At 52.5% G+C, this 26055-nt stretch overlaps 4 protein-coding genes across 4 annotated transcripts; 2 read left to right on the forward strand and 2 right to left on the reverse strand.

Annotated features, from left to right (window-relative positions):
• Positions 1 to 8689: 8689 nt before the first annotated feature.
• Positions 8690 to 10198, forward strand: J4E86_010502 (uncharacterized protein; the record flags this gene model as incomplete). Its single annotated transcript, XM_051451000.1, has 2 exons — positions 8690 to 10018; positions 10067 to 10198. 2 exons carry the CDS (start codon positions 8690 to 8692, stop codon positions 10196 to 10198), a joined length of 1461 nt encoding a protein of 486 aa, XP_051297897.1.
• A 755-nt stretch (positions 10199 to 10953) lies between these two features.
• Positions 10954 to 14151, forward strand: J4E86_010503 (uncharacterized protein; the record flags this gene model as incomplete). The annotated part of the gene is made up of 1 exon (XM_051451001.1): positions 10954 to 14151. One exon carries the CDS (start codon positions 10954 to 10956, stop codon positions 14149 to 14151), a length of 3198 nt encoding a protein of 1065 aa, XP_051297898.1.
• A 4341-nt stretch (positions 14152 to 18492) lies between these two features.
• On the reverse strand, positions 18493 to 20782 carry J4E86_010504 (uncharacterized protein; the record flags this gene model as incomplete). Its single annotated transcript, XM_051451002.1, has 2 exons — positions 18493 to 19793; positions 19852 to 20782. 2 exons carry the CDS (start codon positions 20780 to 20782, stop codon positions 18493 to 18495), a joined length of 2232 nt encoding a protein of 743 aa, XP_051297899.1.
• A 929-nt stretch (positions 20783 to 21711) lies between these two features.
• J4E86_010505 (uncharacterized protein) lies at positions 21712 to 24939 on the reverse strand (the record flags this gene model as incomplete). The annotated part of the gene is made up of 7 exons (XM_051451003.1): positions 21712 to 22592; positions 22640 to 22824; positions 22873 to 23777; positions 23824 to 24091; positions 24141 to 24381; positions 24556 to 24781; positions 24826 to 24939. 7 exons carry the CDS (start codon positions 24937 to 24939, stop codon positions 21712 to 21714), a joined length of 2820 nt encoding a protein of 939 aa, XP_051297900.1.
• Between the last annotated feature and the right edge of the window lie 1116 nt (positions 24940 to 26055).

Consider the following 26055-nt stretch of genomic DNA (forward strand, 5'->3'; position numbering starts at 1 on the left):
ACTTGGAAAATAAGCAGTGTGGAGTAGAAGAGAAGCCAGGAGTTGACATTTTATACACAAAATGCGTAGCTCCATCGCTGAGAGCAACGCCAGCCTATGGATATAGAAGCAATCGTCTCCCTTTTCCGAGATCTTAGGCGAAAAAGCGTTTCTACCCGTGAACTTCTTTCCTATCGTGTTTTGGCGCTCGTCGTGACAATCGTAACCGGTATCTTTCTGCGAGGAGAAAAGGACAGACATGGTCGAGTTGAGATCGGTTTTTGGTGTTTGAGAAGGAGAAGTATGGAGCGGAAGAAAAGTCGAAAGCTGTAATTTATATACACAAGATGTGTGGAGCCATCCCGAACTTTAGGACTTCTTTCTGCACATCACGAAGCAGGCATTGTTTTTAAGACTTCGAGCAAGACGTCAGTCTCATTGATAAGTGGTTCGTACTCTGATTTTAATGACTGCCATGACACCGGTAACCAGTAAGCTGGCAGGGCGAAAGCAGCCATCAATGGGAGCTTCCAAAATTTTGTTTTTCGGTATCTCGTGAGAAGGAGTACAGAGAGGAAGTGATAAGATCGTAATGAGTGGTTTATATGCGCGTGCATTGGAAACACCCGCACTGCGCATCCTAAGCTCTCGTTGCGCTTTCTTTTTTACATAGCCGTCGGCTAGAATGTTGCAAGCGGACAAGCTACAGCTCAGTCTGCTAATGTAGACGGCAGGCTCACTTTCTGCAGCCTGGTCAATGCTTCCTGATATTGAATTTGGGAAAAGCAGATGCAGAAAGCAGATCTGAAAGCAGGTCGCCGATCTTTTAGTGGTGCAGAGCGATGTAGGAAAGAGTAATTTTCGCAGCTCGCACGTCGAAGATATTGGCAGAGGAACACTGGCGAGCGCATATATGGTAAGAGGTAAGTTTCTTGGACATCCCTAGTATGCGTGTGCGTTTCGGATGTACCAGCGTAAGCTATCTGTTCCTCATGAAATAATAATCTCCTTTTTTCCAGTTCTCGACATCGCGAATTAAGGACCCAGTTTCGGGACAAGAGAAGAAAGCCATGAAACATGAATGCCGCTGTTTTGGTAGCCCTTTGAGGGGAGCGTGGCATAGGGAGACTTAGTCACAAATTGTGGTTTATATAACCACTTGCGAGGGCGAGAGGAACACTACGTGCTCATGTAAGCCAAGTAACACGACTTCGGCATTCCGTAGACTTTGCGTAGCTTTTGAGACCTTCCAACAACATCAGGGGCTTGCGCTGTTTCTTTTAGACCAGCAACTTCCAGATTCTCGTCATCCCGGTCTCAAGAAACTGTTTCGGAGAAGAGAAGACAGCCATGGAGGAAGTGCATGTGCATTTCAGATATGTCTTGGGGTTGATAGAGCGCAGGAAAGAGGAAGGCTGGGTAGCAGAAGACCGAGGTTTATATACGCTAGCAGCGACGAAGGTACGAGTACTCATGGCATAATCGACTTCCGATTTCGATCATGCGTCGGTCACCCGGGTATTTTGTATGTTCCAGGAAAAGATCGGACTTGTTCATGGCCCCGTTTTCAGCGGCTTTTTGGACGCGCACAGCATCTTGCATGTGCGCTGGTTTTTCGGAAGTAACCCGCAGCCATGCCTTGCGAAGCCGGCGTCTTGGAAAAAACTGAAGGAAGCCGATAGTTGAAAGTGAAGGACAAGGCCGGTGGTCGTAGTCTATAGACACTGGTGAGGCCGCCTCAACGACCATGGGAAGTAATTGTGTACTTTTTTACTCGTGTTTGCCGAGTGCTTCGCCGAATCTTACGGAAGTTTCAGTGCCAGGCTGGCCTTTCTCACGATGATTTGTCCTGGGCTTTTGGGATTATTCCATGGCAACGTACGACTGGGCAATTTAGAAGACTGGGAACAGTCATAGGAGGCTGGACAGTTTCTTCCGGAGATGTCTTCAAGTAAAGATAGAATGTAGAGTAATGGTGGATGAAGTCGAGAAGTGTCTGGTATATATATCCGAGAACCTGAACCGAGCGTTTCTCCATGATCAAGAGACATACGTGCTTTGGAACCCAAAGAAGGGCGCATACACGAGTCCGCAATTCTTTGAGAAGCGCCCATGAGCATATTCCAGCAGATCTTTTTGCGAGCACGGGCATAGAACTCCATGATTGTGGTTTTCGACTTCGAGGAAGACACGTACTTTATGGGTCCGCAGAGTTCTGGGAACATAAACATCAACAAAGAAAGTCCATCTTTTTAGTATTGTGACGTCGAGGATGCGACGGTACCGGTGAAGTTGGAGGAAGAGAAAACGAACATACGCTGTTTGTCTCTTGTTTTTGAGAGCACGAACATGACTCGAGCTCGTGTTTTTTTGTTGTGTAAGAACGACAAAGTGTGTGTAATGAGATCTCAGAAGAGGAACGGAAGAGTGGTGTATTTATGTCCATCGACCGAGGACGCGCATACTGTGTTCCAGAGCTTGGTTGCAAGTCAGATGTACAGTAGTGATTACAAAACCGAGGAGACAGAAAAGGAAATGGTCGTTAACGCTGAAGCTTTGAGAGCCCGAGCATGAGCGACTGCGCCATCTCTTATCGACAGAGACGTAGTTCAGACGAGAAACCGAGAAGAAGACAAAAACATGGATTGATTTCGTACTACTTTCGGAAGACGCGAAGATCATGGCATCTTTAGACCTCTTTTTGGATAAATCGGGAAGATTGTAGCTGCTTAGGAGACACGAAACCCCGCGCAGAAGGCTGATATCTTTGGACTGTCGCCAAGCATTCCCAGTGCGCGCGTATGGTGAAGAGGACATTAGATTTTTGATACACAGCCAAGCGCAATGATAGTTTGAAGTTTCCGGAGAAGTCAGGAACAAAGTCGATATAGAATTTTGGTTACAAAGTCACACACATGTAGCTAGGCGGCGTATGTCTTGGTACGTGAAGATATGTAGTCGTGACAACAGAGTCTCGGGAAGCTGCAGCACATAGGCACAATCGAGGTTCCATTTTTGTGAAGAGAGCGACATAGTCGAGTGCAAACTTCATTTCGAATGATAAGACGGGTTCGTATCGTCAAGCCCGCGAAGAAAGCACAAACATGGCCTTTGTATTTCTTTGTTTGGGACAGCAGGAATATCCGTGTCGTCACCTTTCTTTTCGGGCAATAAGTAGGTCGTACAGACATGAAAGTTCCAGAAAGAAGCCGAGGGCATGAAGTGTGCGTACGCAAATTTGTAAGAGAACAGACATTCCACCTGTCGGCGGCGTTTTTGGTATGTAAAGGCGGTACTATTGGGAGGGAAAGCCATTCACTGTTTCCAGGTGATTTTATATCTTGAGTCAGGAAAGCTGCATGAAAAGATGGACTTTGACCGTTTGCCAGCTCGAGGAACGAAGACACAAAGTTAGGATTTTTCGAGAGCGCAAACATCGCTGCATGAATATCTGATGTTGATAAAGGCAGAAGCACCGGGTACGTAAGAGGTAAGTGTTGTGCTAGGAGCGAGCTTGATCCATGTCGCGAGGCTAGAGGCGCCTTGTGCATGAAGGTCCGCACTGGTGGTTTTCGAAAGAGAGAAGAACATGCCCTTGTTCCCGGTGGCTTTTAGGAGCGCAGACATAGGTACCGGGATGTGTGTTTTTGGTTGATCAAGACAAAGTTGTTGGATAAGGAAGCAACGTTAAAGGTGGTGACTTTATATGGTTCCCAAGGGCAGCGGCGCCTTGGACATAGGAGTGTTCGCCTATGCTTCTCGGAGAAAGGAACACATGACGTGGTGATTGGTCATTTTGAGCAGTGCAAACATAGTCGTGTCGAATCGGAGTCTTGGTAATTGACAAAACCGCCGTTGATGCTTAGGACAAGAAGCTGGATGGTAGCTTCATATCGACAGCAGAGCCGGGAGACCACCGCATAGGCAGTTGTACGTGTTCTTTGGAAGGAAGAAAGATATGACATCGATGCCAATTCTGGAAACACAAACATACGCGTAATGATGTTGTGGTCTGGTAAATGGGGTATGCTTTGTTGGATCAGGACCGAACTATGGAGGTCGTAGCTTCACACCGAAAGCGCAGCCAGGAGAGCACCACATTTGCAGTTTCCTCTTTGTTTTAGAAGACAGGAACATGTCGGGCGCAGCGACCAAGTTTGGAGAAGCAGACATGCAATGGTTCTTCTTTGTATTTGGTCATAAGAGCGTGCTTTGTTGAAGGATGAAGGAAGGTGCGCGACTATCGCTTTATATCGACAGCAAAGCCAGGAGAGCGCCGACATAGCGCTTGTGCCTAAGGATTCAGAAAAGAGGAACATTTCATGAGGGAGCAGCGTTTTTAGGAAACACAGACATTAGCTACATCTGTTATGTTTTTTTGGTAGTGCTCAAAGAGGTGTGTTAGAGAAGGAAGTACTGTTTGAGGTCGTAGTTTTATACAGAGGTCCAGCATGGCCAGGAGAGCGCCGCATCGAGGTGTCGAATGGCTGTTTGGAAAAGAGAATCATCTTGTATTTCCCGAAGCGTTTTTGAAGGCAGTCATACTCAGAGATGTTTGAGTTTTTGTAATCAAGGACAATAGGTGTTGGTGTAGGAAGCCGCGTTTCAAAACTGGTGCTTTATACCAGCAGCGGCACCGACTGACCGACACATTGTATGCACCTGCGGCGATTTCGGAAAAGCGGAGAACATAAGCGAGCTAAGAGGGACTTTTGGAAGGCCGCAGACATGCAGAGAAACGCCGTCCATTTTGGTAAGACACGGCGTGTGTGTTGAGGAAGAAAGCAGGCTGCTGAAACCGTGGCTTTGTAAAGATTGTGGAACTAGACCAGCAGTCCATGGTTGTGTGCGCCGCCCGTTTCCGGAAGAGCGAACGACATGGTCGAGCACAACACATGTTTCAGGAACTGCGGACATGTTCCGATGTCTCACGATTCTTTGAAGAAAGACGGAATGTGTGTTGAGGCAGGAAGAAGAGTGTCGAAGAAGTGGTTTTATACCGCCTGCCTATGCCGAGGAGAAGTCCATCGCTATTTACACCAGCGACTTCAAAGAGCGGAGAACATGTACTCGATATTAGTCGCCTTGTAAAGGCGCAGTCATCGCGCATACCACAGTCGCTTATGATGGAACTGTCGAAACGAGAGGTGTCAAAGACAAGGGGTCCGCAAGCCCCTGCGTATTTATATGTGTTGGGAGAACGGAAAGGCGACCCATGAAGATCCGACCTAGCATGTTTTGGGAAGAGGGAAAGACATCGCTAGAATCGTACAGTTTTTCTGCGGGCACCAATATACGGTGAGAGCATCTAACTTTTGATAGAGAGTCAAGTGTGTGATGATAAGAAGCAATGCTTTCGGACGCAGTGTATCGACATATGTCGCGGGATGTTGCGAGCCACCCATGTATGTAGAGAATCACGGTTTTGGACGAGGAAGCGACATAAATCTTGATTCGAAGTTTCTTGGAAGCACAGACATTTGTCGTTCGTGCTCACCTTTTTGGAGAAGGCACACATCATGAACTCGAATGTTTGTTTTGATGGATGGAGGAGAAGTAAGTATCGATGAGGAGTATGCGCCCAAGCGGTAGGTTTATACATGTCGCAAGACGAACGAGAGCGGGCCATGTTGTCTGCCTTTCTGTCTTTCCAGACGGCCATGGATTGCGCCGCCAACATCTTTTGTTTTGAAACCAGGGCTACGGAGGTTCTCGGCTGGGCAAAGACATAGGTGAATCATTATCCAGCTTTGATATACAGAAAACAGGGCTATGCAATGATAGAATACGAGGCATGCAGCACCCGAACCGCCCATCACGAACTCCAACGGAAATTTTCGAGGCAGACAAGACATCGGGCGGACCCGGTAGATTTTTGGAAAGTTGAAGAGTGGGAGGCTCGCGGGCGGCGAAAGACATGACCACGTGGGTCCGTGTTTTTGAGTTTTTTGAAACTTGGAGTGTGAATTTGGAAGAAGTAATGAGCAGCAGACCTAAGGTTTTATGTCTACCAGATTGTACGCTAACCCCGAAGCTGTGCAAGTGCGAGAGCCGTGCTCAAGAACGAAGATGCGGATATGATCATGTTTGAGGGTGCGCGGAAGAGCGTATTGGTTGTACATGGCACTACTATCAGCTCTTTTGTAATCCTTTGCTAACATGAGGTCATATCCCCTAGAATCCGAATGGGGTACTTTTATAATGATATCTGTTGGTATGAATGGATTATATAATATATTGTACTTCTTGGCCTCGTCTCGGCGCTCGTTTATGCTGGTCGTCATTCTGGAATAGCATGAAAGGTTGCTACCAAACTACGCCACGGAGTGTTGAAGGCTGCAATTAAACCATGAAAGACAATGAGAATATGCCAAGAGCTGTGTTGTTTGCTTCTTCACCGACCTCCATGATTGTCAATCACCTCCTTCCAAACGTGGTCGTTGTCTCTGCCATCAGCCACGGCACGTGGAGCAATTCATCTCTCTCGAGGTACCGGCCCTATGTCAGGGCACTACCCGCACAGCCGGATCCGAAATTCGCGTAAGTCGCGGTCAGTGTGATGAACCAGCATCTAACGAACGTGCGGGTACTTGCGTCGCGTGTGAGAAATCTATCCCTAGAGCCAGATCAACCAATCACCGCGAGTTCAGCAGCCACGAGCAGCAGATGTCGTTTCGAGTCGCGCAGCAAGTCAGGAACGCGGTCGCAAATCGCCCGCTTACCCGGGCCGAGTCAATCCACATAGGAGCCTGGTCGTGTGTTACCTGACGGCAGCGGGTGAAGTGCCAACTGGTGCTTGCTGACCGTTGAGCGCTCAGCATGGGGCGAAGATCTTGGCCCGATCATTGCCACGAAGGTCGATTTGAGCGCATTATTGTTCCGAGCAGTGTGCCTGAGACTGCAGGGCAAAGGAACAACAAGACACGTTACGAAGTCGATCACGCGCATGCCAACCGCAGCCCAAGATTACGGCAGAGAAATGACGAGTGCGCGGTAATCCGCGTAGCGTGGCCTCTAGGAAGGGCAGTTGAGACGACTCCAGAGTATACGCCGCGACCAATAAGAAGGATTCTGGCTAGATGCAACCTTGTATTGTGTAGATCCGAGTGAATGGTTCCTTCCGTCGTAGAGGGCAATAAGAGGTCAGTGCGAGGATGGAGCAGCTGTAGCCGTTGGTGCATAATGGCTTGCAGGATGCAGCGAGGTCGCTGCACGACAGCTCGCCCTTTGACTTTGAGCGGCAGCTGCGGTATTTGTTAGTGGTCGGGAGAGGGTACCAGGAGTGTTGCGATGCATGGGGCTGGTGTAGCGAGTTGCGGTGTGCATGGTGAAGTGGATTGGGAGTGGTGGGGAGGAGACGATGAGGGGCGCCATCTCAGGTTGCTGCATGGCTGCAATGCGGGGCACAAGGTTTGAGGAATTGCCCCTCTCCTGGTGTATCGCGGAAGTGTAAATAATAGTTGGTGAGATGTAAACAAAGGTTTTCAGGCTCCGTAATTCGCGCGGTCTCTGGAAATTGCTGCATGAGATGACCTCTCCTCATTGACCAGTGTCAAGAGTGGCTGACCAAGCATTTGTGAAGCTGTGCGGGACAGGACCGAGGTGCAGCAGCGCTTGATGGAATTAGCTTGGGCTCGACGATAGTATTTGCCGGCGCATGTTTCGGCGGACCTCGGGAATGGAGAGATGGTGACAAACGGGATCATGGAAGGGGCCCTGATGGTGCGTCACAGTGCTTGGTGGGAGCAGAAACCAGTCAGATGGTAGTGGGAAGATGTCATGCTCCGGATTGGGAATATGTCTCAGGACGAATTTGATGGTAGCCCTACGTCAGCGGAGGAAGGCAAGCTGGCAACGCTCCACTGTATAGCTCTGTGTGAGCTCATGGATGGGATGGATCTTATTGTTGAAGCAATTATTAAATCCAGTATTGTTTAGTAGAGACAATAAAGACAGCTAAGCATGTGCCGTTTCTTGTCATTGCTAGGACAAGGCTTCTTCGCCGATGGCCCGCACACTTGTGAGATTGCAGCGGTCAACTGCGACGACTGGCGTACATGAAGAAGATGAAAATCGCGCAAGCCAGGCCTGTTGCGTCAAGACGTACACGGCTTCGAGGCAGTGCACACTGACCCATGGGTTACCCCTCGCACACCTGAATATTAGTTGAATATTAGACGTCAGGCCTCGTGAAGAGATTCCGAGATTCCTAGTCCCCAAGCCCGCCGCGCTCGCTGTCGTGCTGCCCATCGCGGATACCGGCCACGCAGCCCTCGCCCAGCCCAGCCCACGACATCATCTGCCGCTGATCCGCATTTGCTCGGCACGCGTGCACAGCCACTCTGCTGTGGCTCCGGATCCCGTGGTGGACGCAATTTGAAGCCGCCCCAGACCTCACCGCGACGGCGTTTGTCAGCCCGCCCACGCCTTTCACACTGCGCGCGCCTGCCCGACCTGCCCGCTCGCGCCTGGCGACGACTCCTTCACAGTCACCGTGTTTCTGCACTACAAATCGCCCCACGCGCGCCTTCCGAACCTCATCTCCACCACCACCCGCCGACGCAGATACGCCGTTTTGACCGCCGTACAATAACAGCACCTGGGCTTTTTGCCCGCGAGACACCTGCGTCTCCAAACCCATATTCCCCATAGAAAAGACCCACACCACTTCCTAGCCGCGCCGGCCAGCGAGAGACGAAAAGCAGGGAACATGGCGGCTCCCACGACCAACAACCCACCCAGCACCGCGCTCAAATCTGCGGGCTCGCCGTCCGCCTCTGCCTCGACGGCCTCTTCAGTCCACTCGCAGCCCGACACCACCGTCGTCCTCCCTCAGCCCGTCGTCAACCAGTCTGGCGCCAGCAGCGTGCAAGCCGCCGCCGAAGCGCTGCTCAAGCCCAAGAAGCCCACCATGACGTCGCGCCTCAGCAGCATGATGGGCATAAAAACCGCCCACATGGACAAGAACGGCGACGTCAAGGCCACCAACGGCACCTCCCCCAACGGCCGCCCCCAGCCTGTGCGCCAGGGCTCCGTCACGCGGAAGGAGGGGCCCGGCGCGCCCTACAAGCGCTTCTGGCTCAACGACGACGGCTCCCACGAGCACGTCCTCAAGGTCGCCAAGCGCCAGGAGAAGCTGTCCGACATGTTCCAGAGTCTCATGCTCGGCAAGAAGAAGGGCGACAATGCCGAGGACCAGCCGCTGAGTCTCATGTCAAATTGGGTCGACGTCATGCGCAACGAGAAGGAGAAGCTCGCCGAGCAGAAGAACGCCGTCAACGCCCTCCCGCAGACGCTGGTCCAGAAGTACGGCAAGTGCCAGGAGGTCGTCGGACGCGGTGCTTTTGGTATCGTCCGCGTCGCACACAAGCAGGACCCCAAGGACTCGAAACGAGAGCAGCTCTACGCCGTCAAGGAGTTCAAGCAAAGACCTGGCGAGTCGGCGAAGCGGTACCAGAAGCGCCTCACTTCCGAATTCTGCATATCCTCTTCGATGCAACATCCCAACGTAATCACCACGCTCGACCTGCTCCAGGACGAAAAGGGCACATACTGCGAGGTCATGGAATACTGCTCTGGGGGTGATCTGTACACGCTCGTCCTCGCAGCTGGCCAGCTCGAGGTGGCCGAGGCAGACTGCTTCTTCAAGCAGCTGATGCGCGGTGTAGAGTACATGCACGAGATGGGAGTCGCACATCGGGACCTGAAGCCCGAGAACCTGCTCCTCACCACCCACGGGTCGATCAAAATCACAGACTTTGGCAACGGCGAGTGCTTCCGTATGGCCTGGGAGAAGGAGGCACACATGACAGCCGGTCTCTGCGGCTCGGCCCCCTACATTGCGCCTGAAGAGTACGTGGACAAGGAGTTCGACCCCCGTGCCGTCGATGTGTGGGCTTGCGGCATCATCTACATGGCCATGAGGACCGGGCGCCACCTCTGGCGTGTGGCTCAAAAAGGCGAAGACGAATTCTTCGACCGCTACCTCGAGGACCGGAAAGAGGAGGAGGGTTATCGACCCATTGAGGTATTACGAAGAGTGAGTCTTAGCCTAGATCATTTTTGGAATTCTGCTAACAACCCCCAGCGACAATGTCGTAACGTCATCTACTCAATCCTCGATCCTATACCTGCTCGCCGCCTGACTGCGCACCAAGTGCTCGCTTCTGAATGGGTCTCCGAGGCCAAGGTCTGCCGTGCAGGCAACGAAGGCTTTTAGGCCCCTTGATTACGGCTGGACCTCCATATTCTTAGCCTTCGTCCTCGCTCACACGACACGGATCTTGAGCCATTTGTCTGGATGTTTGCGTTCGTTTCTCGACTTGGATTTCTTATTTTGGACATACCCCCTTTACGCCCGATGCCACAGCATAGCGAGATTTTGGGCATCGGCAGCTTGTTGCACTCTCGTATGGCGTTTTCTCCTCTCGGCATCAACGGATCACCATAACGATACACACGAGTACTAGATGATGGCGTATGACGTTGCAGAGCGATGGTGGCGGACTGTACGGTTTGGGTGTAGACCTTCGCTCGCTTGTTAATGGGTACTGCGGCTGCATAGGGTAGAGCAGCTTCATGAAATTCTATACGAAAAGCACGCATCTTGTATATGAGCGTGCCGCGTGCCACGCTATCAGTCATGACCCTGCATACGTCTACCATGCATTTACACATATGAGCAACCTTAAAACATGACGTGCAGAGTGACATGCAGATGCAAACATTCCAGATGGCATGTGATGGACGTGAGTCAAGTATGGCGGATATCTCTATCTCTTGGCAACGTCATCGCTTAAACATTCCGGGGTTGGAGGCGCCGCAGCCATTCACTAGGCAAGCGGTGAAACAATCAAACGTGTCTTGAGGAACGCGAACGCCTGTTCACGCCGCGCCTGCAACCCCAGCTCCTCCTGGCCTACCCCATGTCCCTCCTCGACTTCACTGGGCGGCTCGAAGAAATGCAACCAAGCAATGCTCACGACTGGCACTCCGCTCCGTAATTGGGCTCTCTTCCTGCTGCTATGCAGCGCACCCGCCTCCACCCTCGCTGAGGCAGCGAATGAGGCGCCTACCGTCGAATCGAGCGCTACTGCACACTCAGGTGCCACGACGCAGCATACCTCTACCACCGCGCCTTCGCCCACGCCCTCGTCGTCGCCGTCACCGTCGTCCGTCCGGAGATATACCTCGAGTCACAGCACGTGTCCGTATCGCACTATAAACTACATCACGCATACGCTCCCGCAGCAATGCGCAAAGACGAGCTGGTCAGCGCCCGCCGAGGCAGGAGCGACCAATGGTACGGGCGCTGAGGAAGGAGCTCTGGCTGGTCTACAGACTCCAATACCCGGTTTAGATGGAGGAATAGAAGGCATTGCAGGAGACAAAGGCGCAACCCCAGGAGCCATCAAGGCCGATGAGACTGACGCAACCTCGACTGCATCCAGCAGCGACACAGCGAGCGTAGAGTCAGAGCTTGACTTGGAGGCAGACTCGCCATTCGACAACGCCAACTTTCTCTCCTTTGACGAGTGGAAGAAGAGGAACCTGGCCAAGGTCGGTCAATCGCCAGAAAACGTCGGACAGGGACGGGCAGCAGGCACAGACCAAGCCGCACGGCGACGACCCGTAAACGTCAACGCCCTAGACTCGCTCGGCGACGAGGGCGAGATATCTATCGACTTCAGTGGCTTTGGGTCCCCGGACGACGAGAACATAGCGAACAACTTCCAGCACGGCAAACAGAGCGCTGATACCTCAAAAGCTGCTGGTGGAGAGGGCAAAGTCGCACCAAACTCATTCGCCCTCAGCAAAGATGCGGGCAAGACGTGCAAGGAGCGCTTCAACTACGCCTCATTCGACTGTGCAGCTACAGTGTTGAAGACCAACAAGCAGGCGAAGAGCTCGTCTTCAATTTTAGTGGAGAACAAGGACAGCTACATGCTGAACATCTGTTCCGCGGACAACAAGTTCCTCATAGTAGAGCTCTGTGACGACATCCTCGTGGACACCATCGTTCTCGCTAACTACGAGTTCTTCTCCTCTATGTTCCGCCATTTCAGGGTGAGCGTTTCAGATCGCTATCCTGTGAAGATGGAAAAGTGGCGTACGCTGGGCACGTTCGAGGCACGAAATTCCAGGGATATTCAGCCCTTTCTCATTACTGAGCCGCAGATCTGGGCACGATACTTACGCGTGGAGTTCCTGACTCAGTTTGGGAATGAGTACTATTGCCCGCTTAGCGTTTTGCGTGTCCATGGTACGACGATGATGGAGCAGTTCAGGCAAGAGGAAGAGGAGGCGAGAGGGATAGATGATGACGAGAATCTGGAGGCGGAAGGTGTTGAGGTCAAGAAGGCGGCTGAGGATAGTGGGCCCTTGCCGCCAGAGGAGATACCGATCGAAGCGGTGAAGGAGCTCAGCACCAATTCGGAGGCCTCAGCGGCGAGCGACGTTGCTCAACGAGACGTCTCTCCGGATGTCAAGTCTGAGTCACCCCCTAACGATGTGCCTTACGGAAGTCCTCCGTCGCCTACAGCTACAGTCGAGCCAGTTGATGATCCCCAGCATCAGTCTGTGTCGGACTTGAAGTCCATCTCATCACCATCGGCGACAGGCAATCACGAAGTCACGAGCGAGAACAGCACAATCAGTGGGGAGCCGAAATCACTGGATGTCCCTTCCCCAAGCCCCACAGATTCCGCCTCGCAGGCTCAGAGCCCTACTTCTGAAGCTTCTACGATCAACCCTTCAAGTTCTTCGTCTCGAGTTGACAGCGCTGCAACGCAGACCGCGAACACCGTAGGCTCTTCTTCGAGCAGTCCAGCAGCAAAGTCATCGAACAACGGCACTGTTGCAAGTCCGCCATCGCAAGGACGAGGGTCATCTACACAGCCAAATGCGCCAGCACCCTCAACGCAAGAATCGTTCTTCAAGTCGATACACAAGCGTCTCCAGTACCTCGAAGCTAACAGCACGCTTTCACTACAATACATCGAAGAGCAGTCTCGCGCTCTCAGAGATGCATTTGTCAAAGTGGAAAAGAGGCAATTGGCAAAGACAGAGAAGTTCTTGGACCATCTTAATAGTACGGTCATGTTAGAACTCAAGAGTTTCCGCAACATGTACGACCAGCTGTGGCAGAGCACAGTCATCGAGATAGAAAGCATGAAAGAGCGTCAGCAGTCCGAGATCGGCGAGATAGGCACTCGTCTCAGTCTCATGGCGGACGAACTTGTCTGGCAGAAGAGAATGGCTGTTGTACAATCCACGCTTCTACTGCTCTGCCTGGGTCTCGTCCTCTTCGTCAGATCAGGCACCCTAGGATCCACAGCCGATGTACCAATTGTACAGCAGCTAGGCAACAGGTACACCAGTTTCTTTGAGTCCTCGCCTCCGCGCAGCCCACCAGATACGTCTGGTATGGCGAGACAACGCCGCACTTTCCGCAATATGTGGAAGAGCGACGCTTCTGCCCATCTCAGCGACCACCATCACAACGACAGCGACGGGGGCGGTCAACACAACCTGTCTGATGCCGAAACCGATGGTCTGAGAAGTCCGGTGCAGATCGAATACAGTCCGCCTACACCCACAACACCTACTATCCATTCTGCCATACACAGAAACGGCGACCATCGAGACGAGGACATATCAAGTCCACCTACCCACGTAAACGGAATCCACAACGACCAGGAAGGCAACTTAGAACACGACGATAGAAACGAAAATATCCCTCCAACACCTACGTCTGCAATATCAACAGCAGAAGACCAAGCCGCTCGAATACAAGTCCTAGAAACACAATCCGGCCCTGCGACGCCGAATGGAACGAGGGATAGTAGACCGAGTTGGGAAGAGGTGGATCGTGCTATGGATTTGTTGAAGGCGGAGGAAGCGGGACAGCAGGACAGTGCGCAAGGACGGGGGAAGGTGGAGGAGACGGTGTCGCGAAGTTCTCTAGATTCGCCACGCTCGCCGGGTTCACCGGGGAGTATAGGGAGTCCGGGGAAGAAGAGGAAGAAGAAGGGTGGGGGCAATGGAAACGCGCATGGTGGTGGAGGTGGGCTTGGGAATGGAGGTGCGAACGGAGGACAGGGGAAGAAGAAGAGGAGTCCGCTGCGACGGAGTTATAGTAACTTTGATGGGGCGGGGGGTAGTGGGGAGTGATGTGTGGAACCTGATGGGCGCACGATATTCTTTGGTATTCAAGAAGAGCGAATTGGTTTTACATTGTTGGCGCATAGGGATGATGGGTTTCTATTAGCATTGCGATACCTCACTCGAAGCAGAGATTGAGGTGGTGTATATAGTGGTGTTTGGATTTACCTATCGTCGTACACTTATCACCTCAAACATGCTCATGATACTCCACACCTTCGTCACGTCTTCACGTCTTGACCACATTTTCCATCCCATCTCACATCAAACTCCTTCCTAATCAAGTAACTTGTTAAAAACCGTGGATCGCGGTTTCACTCTCCTATACTCCAACCACCCCGTACGCCCTCTCCTACCTTCCTTCCAACGCACACGCGCGTGTCTACAATTCTGCTATGTGCATCCGCTACTCAGAGTTTATTGATTGTTCAAGAGAGCCACAGTTTCAAGCTTGGCAGGAATGGGATTGCTATAGCGCCGAGCGGTTGAGATGGTAGATAGAAGGGGGTTGGTGGTCGTGGTGGAGGTTTAGGATGTTACCCAATCGGGTAAGTTGTAGAAGGGTGTGGATGACAGTGAGCTCCCATGGGCGCACCGGGCGCACTGGGCGGGCTGGCAGCGAGATGGGAGCGACCTGGGCGACCTGGGCGTACTGGGCGAGTGGTGCGAACGGTGCGAATGGTGCGAACGGTGCGAATCTCGCGAACGCCGCGTCTTGAGCGAACCGCGCGAACATGGCAGACCTCGCGCACTGTGCGGACTGCGCGAATCTGGTGACCTGAGCGACCGCTGCGACGACAGCTACCCCGGCGAGCAGTGCAGCTAGGGCGATCATGGCAAACCTCGCGGCGGCGACGGCAAGGTCGAGCAGGGCGTCGAGGGCGCGCAGGAGCACGAAGACATCTTGCTATGATCTACACTTGGGCTAAACCTTCCTAATCGGGTAACTGGGGTGAAGTTTGTAGGTGGTGTGAAGTTTGCTGTGGTGGGGGATTTCGTGTAGGATTCGCACAGGTTCTTTTGCTTTGCCTTTTGCAAAGCGAGAAGACTAGGTGTACTAAAGAGATAAAGCTGGATTGGGAAGGTTACAAGGCTTGGAGGAGGTGCCCAGGTGTGGATTGTAGGGGTATATTGTCTACCAAGATGTCACGCCTGCTATACATCACCACCTGGATACTCACAGCCCCGATTAGGCAGGTTCGCTATGGGGTGTGGATCATAGCAACTTTCACAACCTTCCTACCACCACCAACGTTGTCGTCTGAACCTGGTCGTCAGAGGGGTTGGACGTTGGTGTTGCGCGTTGTCTGACGTACAGGCCGAATTAGGCAAGTTTGCAAAAACTGTCGATCGCGGCGTCTGCAGAGTTACCACAGGCCCTCGTCGTTTGATCTTGCCAAGACATCAACAGGTCTTCCGCGCTAGAGATTGCAGTGCATTTAGAGCCCTCTCCAGGAAAAACCTTAATATACCAGCCGTAACCGAGACTCTGCAAGCAGCCGCTTTCGTGCGCACATCTGTCTTGCTGTCTGTTCTCGCACGACAAGGCTGAGAGCCAGCCTCGTCCTTCTGACAGGTCGCCCACGCTAGAGATTACAATGCATTGCCCACTCTCGGACGGAATCTGCCTGCTTACCTCCTCTTCCACGCTAGCAATTGCAGTACACTTCCCATTGGAACCCACCGGTTGCCAGGCTGAACAAGGCTAAACTCCAGCCTTGTTCCCCATATTCCTAATGAAGGTCCATTGCCTTTATACGGATAGCGCGATCGTGTGGTCGGATAAGGCTGGTCTTCAGCCTTTTAAGGTTTTCTCTACCTGCTCTTCTGCGCTAGAAATTGCAGTGCAGTCCGCAGAGCCGCATGCGCAGAAACTAATGTGAGGGCTCGGTCTCAATGACGCTAATATGCCAGTATGATCGAGTCAGCAGATGATGGATGGCCTGAGCACCCCTGCCCGTACTTCTCTCACGTCTTCGTATCGAATAAGGCTGGTTCCCCGCCTTAGCGTTTTGGCCTTCGACCTGCTCACCTACTCTCAAGGTGACAGTACACTCATCAAATTATCAGTGGAGACATCTTTGATCTGGCCACATCCAACATAACCATTTGGTCTCAGCACCGCACGCACATCGTCACTTCTCTTCGCATAAGGCTAAATTTCAGCCTCAATGATGTACCTGCTCTTACACACTGAGAATTGCAGTGCAGCGTCCAGCAGTTCGTATTGATTGGAGACTTCCTTTTCGAGCTGCTTGTTGACACTGACGATCGCTGTGGACTGCACTATTGCCTGTCGAGCTGCTCTCTAGCGCTAGGAATTGTAGTGCATGGAAGCTGTCATCCATCTGTCTCATGTATGAGCTCAGCACCTATATACCATCCAATTAAACGAGCTCGCTTAGGGCTTTCTCATCTTCTATCATGCACACTGCCCCGTCATTGACTGCTCTTCCGCGCTAGAGATTGCAGTGCAAAATGTGAGACGGGGGCCAGAAGTATGGGGGCCAGAAGTGTCTTGGGCTTCTTATTCGTCGTTGCCTTCGTCTGATATCCTGACTCTCTTTCATGCTTCGCCCACACAACAGATCAAATTCCAACAGTATAGTTGGCTGAATAAAGCGCTCTCGACCTCTACACGACTTTATGATACGCTTCCAGGAAGTCGTCGTCGCCGCGCCGCCGCAGATGAAGATGCCCATTCAGAAATCACAACGTCTACGAGGATTGTGACAGACTTGCGAGACGTTTTGAGGCACTGTATGGATTTTGAACCAAGAGGGATCAATAAACATAGTTGATTCGTATCATTTCCTGAACTTCCGCGCCATCTCGTTGGGAGATGAGTTAAAATTAACTTCGAGTGACAACGTTGCAGACTTGCACGACTACCTCTCTCCCACATCTCCAGGCTCATTCCTCCAGCCTTGTAGCTTCAAGTACTCCTTTCCTGCTGAGAGATGCAGTACAGCTGTTAGATTCTCAATCCTGCAGCCTCATCTAGTCAGCCCCTCTTCCACGCTAAAGATTGCAGTGCAAAATCGTGACATTATTGTACTTGATCGGTCAACCCCCATGTGCACAGCCTGGTGTGAATATCTTTAGGCAGCTCGCTCACAATAAAGATTACAGTGCAGTTACCTTATCGATGGAGGTAGATATCTTACGAAGGTCTTCCTCTTTCCATGCATCATCTCACGACGTCGCGATACTTCAAGATAACTTACTTATTTGCGCCGAACTACATAATGTGTTTGGCCATCTCAGCATTTTTTCCCATCTGTTGTACACAGGCTATGTACTACACACTCTAGTAAATCAGTATACGCTGTAGGAACAGCCAACACACACGTTCTTCATGTAGTTTGTGTCTACTGTTGCAAATGTCCTTTCCCGGTAAAGTAGTCCACCAAAGAACCGTCGATCATGACAATCTTCACAATGGTCGCATGAGCTTCCTAAAGAGATATTGTCTACGCTCAAGATTGCATTGCGGGCTGTTGATTCTTCAGCCTTTTTCCTCCAGCCTTACTCCACGAACCTCTCTTCCGCGCTAGAAATTGCAGTGCAGCACAAGGCAAAGAAGAAGGCAAACTTGTGCGGGCCCAATCTATCTTTGGGTGACGAGGCATTCGCGATTGGTCGTACCCCTGCTGTCTCTCATCCAAACAGCCTAGTGTCGAATCCTCAAGACTGCTCTTCAGCGCTAGAGATTGCAGTGCAGGGGCGGTGATCTATGCACTGTATGCAGAAGAACACCTACCATTGGTCACACTCTCGACAAGAGGCTGCCGTTCATGCACACAGCTCTTCCTTTCCGTATGAACTGCTCTTCCCACGCTAGGATTGCAGTGCACCCGGGCAAAGGTTACCACGGCGAGTCGGACAAAGGGCATAAACCAACCAGGATACTCAAATATCCCGGAAATATGCTGCCAAGATGTTGGTTCGCTTTCGGCATAGCTTTCTCACCGGTCAGCCATGCTTCTGAGGTACTCGTCTGCGCTAGGAATTGCAGTGCACAGTGCGGCTCTAGGCAGATGACTTGATGGGTCAAAGTTTACACATGTAAGCCGACGAATCATATCCTTGTCCCCTACCTGCACGTCCCCTGTCCACTCGACTGCTCGTCCGCGCTAGAAATTGCAGTGCAGTTGTGTCGTCCTAGGTTGCCCTTTCGATATCCATCCGTAAATCACTACCATCGCCACTGACAAAGTCTTCAGCTCATCAACTCGGTCAGTTCAACCTCTGAGACCTTGTACACTAGTAAAAGCGGCACGAGGATCATCATAGCGACGTCAAAACGTTAACCATTATCACTACTGATAAACCTCCCTCCCATCCTCATCACCTCTCTACCTCACTCTCCCGTCTCCCCTCCTCAGCCCTCATATCCTCCCTACTCCCCTGTCCCCTAATCCCCCTCCAAAGCCCACTCAAAGTACTAAGCGCACTCAAACTCCTTCCTCTGCCAACCCTCCTCCCACCACCCGGCGTCCTCTGCCCAGCAGCACCATTACCACCAGCACCATCCTCGGCATTCGCACTATCCCTCGTCCGTCTTCTACTAAGCGGCTCACCAACAACCAATCCCGCACCCATCATACCATCCTCCCCCTGTCCCAATCCATCTCTATCCCTATCCCTCGCAGCCAACGCAAGCAGACTCTCCCTCCTCCTAACACTACTCCCCCTCTTCAAATCCTGAACCATAGTACTCAAACTCGTACTCAGTGGACTCGCCAGTAGCGGACCACCCGCAATACTATTCCTCGCACTTTGAACCCTATCACTCGTCCTTAATCTCCTGAGTCCCATACCCGATCCCGGCGTCGTGGGGACTTCATTCGTCGATTTGCCCCGCGTGGGCGTGCTAGGCGGTGGGAGATCGGTGTCGGAGACTGAGACTAAGGGCGCGGGTGCGGCTTCAGAAGGGAGGACGGGGGTGGATGTGTGCCGGTTTAGGGGTGGGGTGCGGTGGGTGGGTTCGTTGGGGTGGGACCAGGGGTTTGCGACGAGGGAGGAGATTATGTCGGCGGTGGCTGGGCGGGTGGGGTTTGGGGGCGTGGAGGGGTCGGTGGTGGGGGTGAATGTGATGTTTGGGGTTGAGGGGCGTGTGTCTTCTTCGGTGGAGTCTTGGTAGCGGCGTTGGACAGATGCTGGTGGGGAGAGGGCTCGTGTTGTTGAGGAACGGCGTGTGCCTCCGGGGCCTTCTTCGCTGGGTTCGTTGATGGCGTCTGTGTAGGTTTCGCCGGCTAGATGGATGGCATCTTCGGGTTCTGGGTCGTGGTCGGAGTCGGAGTCGTCATGGTTTGAAGGGCGGCCGCTGGTGATGAGCCAGACGCCGAAGAAAGTCAAGGCGCATCCGCCGACGAATTTCCCAGCGTCTTCTCCTGAGGTACGCTCGAAGTCGCGGTAGAGGACTGCTGAGCCGCCAATGACAGAAAGAGTGAAGAGGACGAATTGGACGGGGATGACCTGCGTCGCGTCGAAGCGCTGGAGAGCTCGGTTGACGTATTTGATCTGCATTACTGCTGTGCCGACGAGGATGGCTACCAGGAGGTAAAAGACGGGGAAGGTGATGGCGCGCCAAAGCGTGTACGAAAGTAGCGAAGCAACGCCTTTCGTAGACAAAGCTGTGTATCCACCTAGAAACCGTTAGCTTTCAATCCCAAGAACGTCCCCATGTCATGTCCGTATACATACCAAACAACCCCACAAGTCCCAAATCAATCAAGATATTCTTCTCCCCATACCGATTACTCGCCACCATCAAACACGCAATAACCCCCACCGTAATCCCCAAATACGTCTCAAACTCCCATCTTCTAATCAAATCCCAAATCTCCCCGGGACCCAACTTGGGATTATTGTCATTCGCCGAAAGCACAACGGTAACCGCGCCCCCAACAGCAATAACAACGCCCAACGCGTCTCTCTTGCGGAAAGGCTCCTTGAGCATAAACGGCGCGATGATGCAATTCGAGATGAGCGCAACAACACCGAGCGGGGAAACGATAGACGCAGGCGCGAATCCGTAGGCGAGGAAATTCCCCGCTTCGCCGATTGTCATGAGAATGATGCCGAACCACCAATACGGCGATTTGAGATACGATGTCTGCTTGAACACCTCCTGCTTGGCCGATTCGTTGCTGTCTTCTCTTCCCACCGCCGGTCTCGCATCCCGGGGTATCAACGGATCGCTCTCGGACGCCTCGAAGATATCGTCGTCCTGCCCATTACTCCTCCGTCTCCTCTGCTCAACCATGCCCTCGCTCCTCCTGCTCCTCAACCCCATCTTCTGCACCTCCTCCGCCAATCTCCCCGCATCATCCATGCCCGCCTTCCGCCTCTTCCTCTGCCGTTCTTTCTCGTGGAACTCGCGGTCTAGCCGTATGTGCGCGTATCGCTGCATGTTAAGCGCAAACGAGATGAGCACGTTGCCTATTATGGCGGTGATGATGCCGATTAGACTGCTCCAGTTCTCTGTGTATCCGCCGCCCCCTCCTCCGCCTCCGTGGGCATCTTTCGATATCCATGATAGCGCGGTGTAGGGTGTGGGTGTGAATGTGGGTATTACGCTGTGTAGGGCTGTCGCTGGGCCTGCAGCGACGGGGTGGCTGGGTGGTATATGCATCGTTATCGCCGTGGGATAGGAATTCTCGAGGGAGCTCGTCGTCTAAGCAATAGCTGCGTCTGCGCGTCGTCACGTATCGCCGTCCGTCGTCGCTCGTTCGTCGGGGGGTGCTTCTTCTCCGTTCCCTCGGTTCTATTCGTTTCGTATCGTAGATTGCGACAAAGAAGCTATGTACAACGAAGGGCGTCCAACGAAGGCAGTAGTACAACGAAGGCACAAGAAATGGAGCAACAATAATTATATGCGACCAAGGATACAGGGCGGTGACAACATGTTGTTTTTGCCCAGAAGTTTCGGCGGTGCTACAGAGTCGCGGCCCGTGGCTGCAAAGTTGGGCGGGCTTGCTTGCTTGGGTGGTCGGCTTGGAGCTGGTGCCGTATGCCGCGCGACATTTTGCAGGGTTCACTGATGCTGGCCCACGCTAGCCGTCACCGTGCATGGTGGATCCGTCGACTCCGGACGGCGCGCAACAGTATCATGGAGATGAACGTCGTCTAAAGTGGTCGGGAAACAGAAGTGTTCATGTTTGAATGCTCCTATCAGCTGCAATTCTCTTACCCCTTACACCACGAGGCTAACATGCGACAACACTTCGTCTCGCAGTTCTGCAGCGCGATAAGCAAAAAGCGCCTCTGCTCCCTACACTGGTCAAACTGTAATCACCAACACTCGTCATAGAACGATCTCGAAACCGCAACACAAAAGCTTCATGCGATTTTCATGAAGATGCTCATTTTGAGATATAATGTACAATATCACACGAACTAAATGTCCATCTGGAATAAAGAACCCTCGTGCAGAGATCATCTCGCCAGCCGACGTGCAAATTGATACCCATTAGCACTTGGCCTGATACGCCACCGATGAATGCAAACGCTATCCTTATGCTTTTGTAGAATTCGATATCATATCCTTCAGTCTGGAATGTTTCAAGCAAGAGACATCTGCGCCTCTCCGTTGGTTGCCTCTGCAACACCATCGGCATCCTGCTCCATGCTCTCAGCGACCTCGTCAGGCTCAGCAGCAAGAAGTCTGATGCGAGCTTCGACTGCCTCTTCGCCGACGACAGACTCTTCGACCTGCGCCTTGCGGATGAAGACAGTCTGCCAGCGCTTGCCCCAGGCCTTGATGAGCTCCACTTCTTCTTCGGTGAGCGAGCCATTGGAGGACTTCTCAATCAGAGTGTCAGCGGAACCCTCTGCGACGCCACGCATCGAGTCTTCAATGTACTTGAACAGCTCGCGGGCGTTGTCACGGTCCTTGGCGAGGGTGGCCTCAACCATCTCAATCTGCTCTTGAGGAAGACCCTTCTGGAGACGGGCTGACGCGATCTGGCGGTTGCGGTTGGTGACCTTGGCGACTGTGTTGCTAACCATCTCAAAGACCCAGCTCTCGGTCAGGGCCTCGCCAGCTCCCATGTGGCTACCGAATACCCACTGAACGACAGTCATCGGCGCAAGAATAGTATAGTTGAGCAGAATATCGATGATGCGGACTGCAACACCAGGCTGGTCTTTCCAGTACTCCACGACGCTTGCAACGATCTGGCGACGTGCGACCTCGTTCTGCGAGAGCTCCAGTAGCCTGTCCTTGCCGCGTTCAATGCAAGACAGAACGTGGGACAATGATTTCGCTCCCAGTCGGCAAATGGCGGTAACGAAGGCGTCAGTCGAAGGCACAAGGACTTCGGTAATGCCCTGTTCAAGAGCCTTCTCGTGAATGCTGTCGATAGTCACTTGGATCTCTTCGGCGGTAGCCTTCTTCCTGAGTTGACTCAGGAGCATCTGACCTTCAGCAGCGTAGGGGGTTTCTGGGGTATTGTTAGCGGGGTGCATGTTACATGCGGAGTATACATACGTTGGTTGTCGTATTTGAAGTCAGGGCTGTTGTCTGCATCTAGACGCTCAGGGATCATGGTGTGCATCGGCTCCGGCAGCGTTGATCGGATGCGCTTGGCAAAGGACAACCTTATCTCCTTGTCCAAAGTCGCAAGAATGAAAGCCTTCTTCGGGTGTAGGTTAGACAGCTCGAGATCCTCAAGCCTAAAGTTACGTTAGCGCGGATCCACAAGCAAAGAGAAATGAACATACCACTCAGTCCACCTCCATCGGAATTCAAAGTTGCTGAGATGGTGGGAGAACCAGTCGAGGAATCGGTAGCCTAGCTCAAGGTCCATCATGGGCAAGTTCTTGTAAATGGTACGGATGGCACGTCCAAGAGACGGGGCAATAGCAGCAGGTGCGACCTTGCAGCATTGTGTAATGAGCGCATGGTAGTAAACGAGCTTGTGCTCGGCGCTAGGCAGCTTGAACAGTTGCGAGAAGATGGCATCGATGATCATGTCTTCTGACTTGTACTGAATCTTGTCGCCAACCAGCTCACGGAACTTGTCGAAAGGTGAGCCGCGCTTAGCGAAGATGTCGACGGACCAGTAGCAATCAACATCCACAAGAAACTTGGCCACCATTTCACGGTTGAAGTCGAGCTGGTTGATGGTGTCGACGATGGCATCCCGAACAAGGGATGAAGCAATGTCGGTGGTCTTGGGGACGGTGTCGACTTCCTGGTCAGCGAACAGGGAGAAGTACGCCTCCGGAAAGACAGGCCGTGGGCCAGGGTTGACTGGTGACGGGATCGTGAAAGTCGGGAAGGCGTGAGTCTGAGGAGCCGTGGGCAGAGCGTCTTCTTCCTTGGCATCCGCCCTACGCAAAGCCTCGAGGTCGATGCGTGGAAGGCATCTCAGCTCGAAACCAGACTCGGCTTCAGCTGACAACTGTGCTTGAAGAAGGCCAATGACGCTGTGGTGGTCTACCGGCTTTGACTCGAAATCGCCGACGTAGGAGTGGATGAGGCTCTCGATGGGAACCGCATTGCTCGCCACGATGCCGGTGTTCTTCAGTAGTTGTTGCGCTTGTTCGTGGAAGCGCTCTCCTCCAGCGACGATGGCGTAGGGAATGGTAAGTAGGATTATCTTAACGAGTTCGATACCGACAACCTAGCATTGTTAGTCAATATTCCCCATCACTGCAGGGAGATCTTACATCGTTCTCGTTGGCACTCTGGAGGTCAACGACTGTGTCAAAGAGCTGTCCAAGGAAAGTGAAGACGCCATCATCCTCGTAGAGCGACTGCAGGCACGCGAAGAACCTCAGAAGCAACTTGAACTCTTTCCACTCGCCCGCATTCAGCGCCTCCTGTGCCCGGTCTCCGACGCGCTTCATGGCTTCGATGGTGATTTGTGGCTTGACATCGTTGGCGTAGTAGGCGACGGCTGCGACGAATGGGATCTTGAAGGGCTGCTCGATGATCCTAAGACAGTTAGTGAAAGTTGAATTGATGGGGAATTGTCTCTGCTTACAGCTGTACCAAGACATCGAAGAAGTCAGAGCGAAGACGCTCATCGTCAAAGTGCTCTCCAAAGTACTTTGCGATCTCGATAGCCTCGTCCTGTGGGAGCTTGGTGGAGCTGGCAATGTTCAAGAGCAGTCGGCGCAGCTTGGGGAACGGCGGCTCTTCGTATCGGCGACGTGGGCCTCCATCATCGTTACGGCGGCGCTGGGGTCCGCGGCGGTCATCACCGCGGTAATGGTTATCGTCATCTGCGCGACGCTGTTAGTACAGTGGAAATGCCAGATACACAAGCCAGTCCATGGGGTAGGGAGCATAGTCTCGGCCTTGATTTGATGCCCATTACAGCCATCGAATCAGAGAAGCTATCCAGCCCACCCGTGCAGCTTGCGCAATCGTTCGTAATAGGACGTGTGCAGACTCACCATCACGGCGGCGCTTGTTGTTTCCTCGATAGTTTCCACGATCGCGCCTGTCATCACGTCGGTCCTCGCGCCTATCATCGCGCTCTTCTCTGACGTCTGCATCCGCCATGGTTGCGACCAAGACTGCGCGTGCCTTCTCTTCTAACGTCTCCGGAGAATCTTCCCTCAGTTGCGACGGGATTCGTGTAGAGTTGGCGCCGAGGTCGTCGTGATCGTAATATACGGGCTGACGTGGGGGATACAAGTCTCCGTGTCGATGATTATACACACGGTCGCGGAATGGGGCGGTTCGGGTGCGATGTTGGCGGATGGTTCGCGATAGTGAATCGTCGAGTTGGCGCGGAAGTCGCACTGGAGCTTGTGCATCGAAAGGGTTAGCGGCATTTGCTCCCGTTCCAGGCGTATCTTGGCGCTCGGTCCATGCACTCTCGACGTCAACGTCCATTGCCAAATCATTGAACGGTGAATTGTCCCGAAAGAGATGTTGCTGCGCTTCCTCATCTGTCAACTTGAGTAAAGCCATGCGATCTGCCGACATGAATGTGCAATCCATGTCTAGGTTATTGATATTGCTGCTTTTACGGTTGTTAACTGTTGGTTTGCACCTGACTACCTCTGCGATCAAAGGATTGGGTCTGTTAAAAGAACAGATGTAGACGACAAGCTGAAGGCACTATATACAGATTCGTCACGCATACTAGGCTGGTAAGGTGAGACTGTTAGTAAAGGTAGGCCATGTTCACCTGAAAACCCTATGCTTACCTCCAGGTGAAGGCAAACGGTGGTACGTACAGATTCAGATCGATCATCCTGACGTCTCAAACGAAGGTTTTAATCTACTGGCGAAAGTCTGGATGTTGCGAATTCTGCAAAGGACCAGAGAAATTTCACAGAATTCATCACCACATCTCACAAGACCCCGAAAACGTAGAATGTGAAAGGAATCTCCGTTATAGAAAGTATGCTGAGAGGTGGGCGAATAGCAGGATAGTCATTGTCCATTGGACATTCGTTCCGCTGCAAATGCGCAGTGCCTCGCTCTAGTACTTGTCCGAAGCTAGCCATCCATTGACCAGCCCGTATGATCCCATCCTAGGGATAGCATTCCCAAGTTCATAAAAGCCTCATCGCCCGATGCGCAGCCCGCCGAACTCATCTTAACAGAAAGAAAACTCCCGCATGCAACCCAGGTGACGCATAGTAACCATTGTTGGAGCATCGGAAATCGGATGAGCGAGCCCCTTCATTCGTATCCCATACTCAATACATCCCGAATTTTGCCCGTTCCTCATTTCTTTCATGGTTGCAACCTGCTGCACCCATTCGTCATCTCAAAGGGGATCGAAGGAACATCATTTGCCGTGCCGGTCCATTGATCATTTCGCGTAAACGGGGATGCCAACAGTCCCCAAAGAAAAGCAAGCCAGGTCATTCTTTGTAAAGGTGAATGTCGGTATCATTTCAGACGCGCTCATATAAAGCAGGTAAGGGTGTGCTCCT

The sequence above is a fragment of the Alternaria arbusti genome (assembly GCF_024043155.1).
Source record: "Alternaria arbusti strain BMP 1465 chromosome Unknown scaffold_22, whole genome shotgun sequence".
Classification (NCBI taxonomy): Eukaryota; Fungi; Ascomycota; class Dothideomycetes; order Pleosporales; family Pleosporaceae; genus Alternaria; species Alternaria arbusti.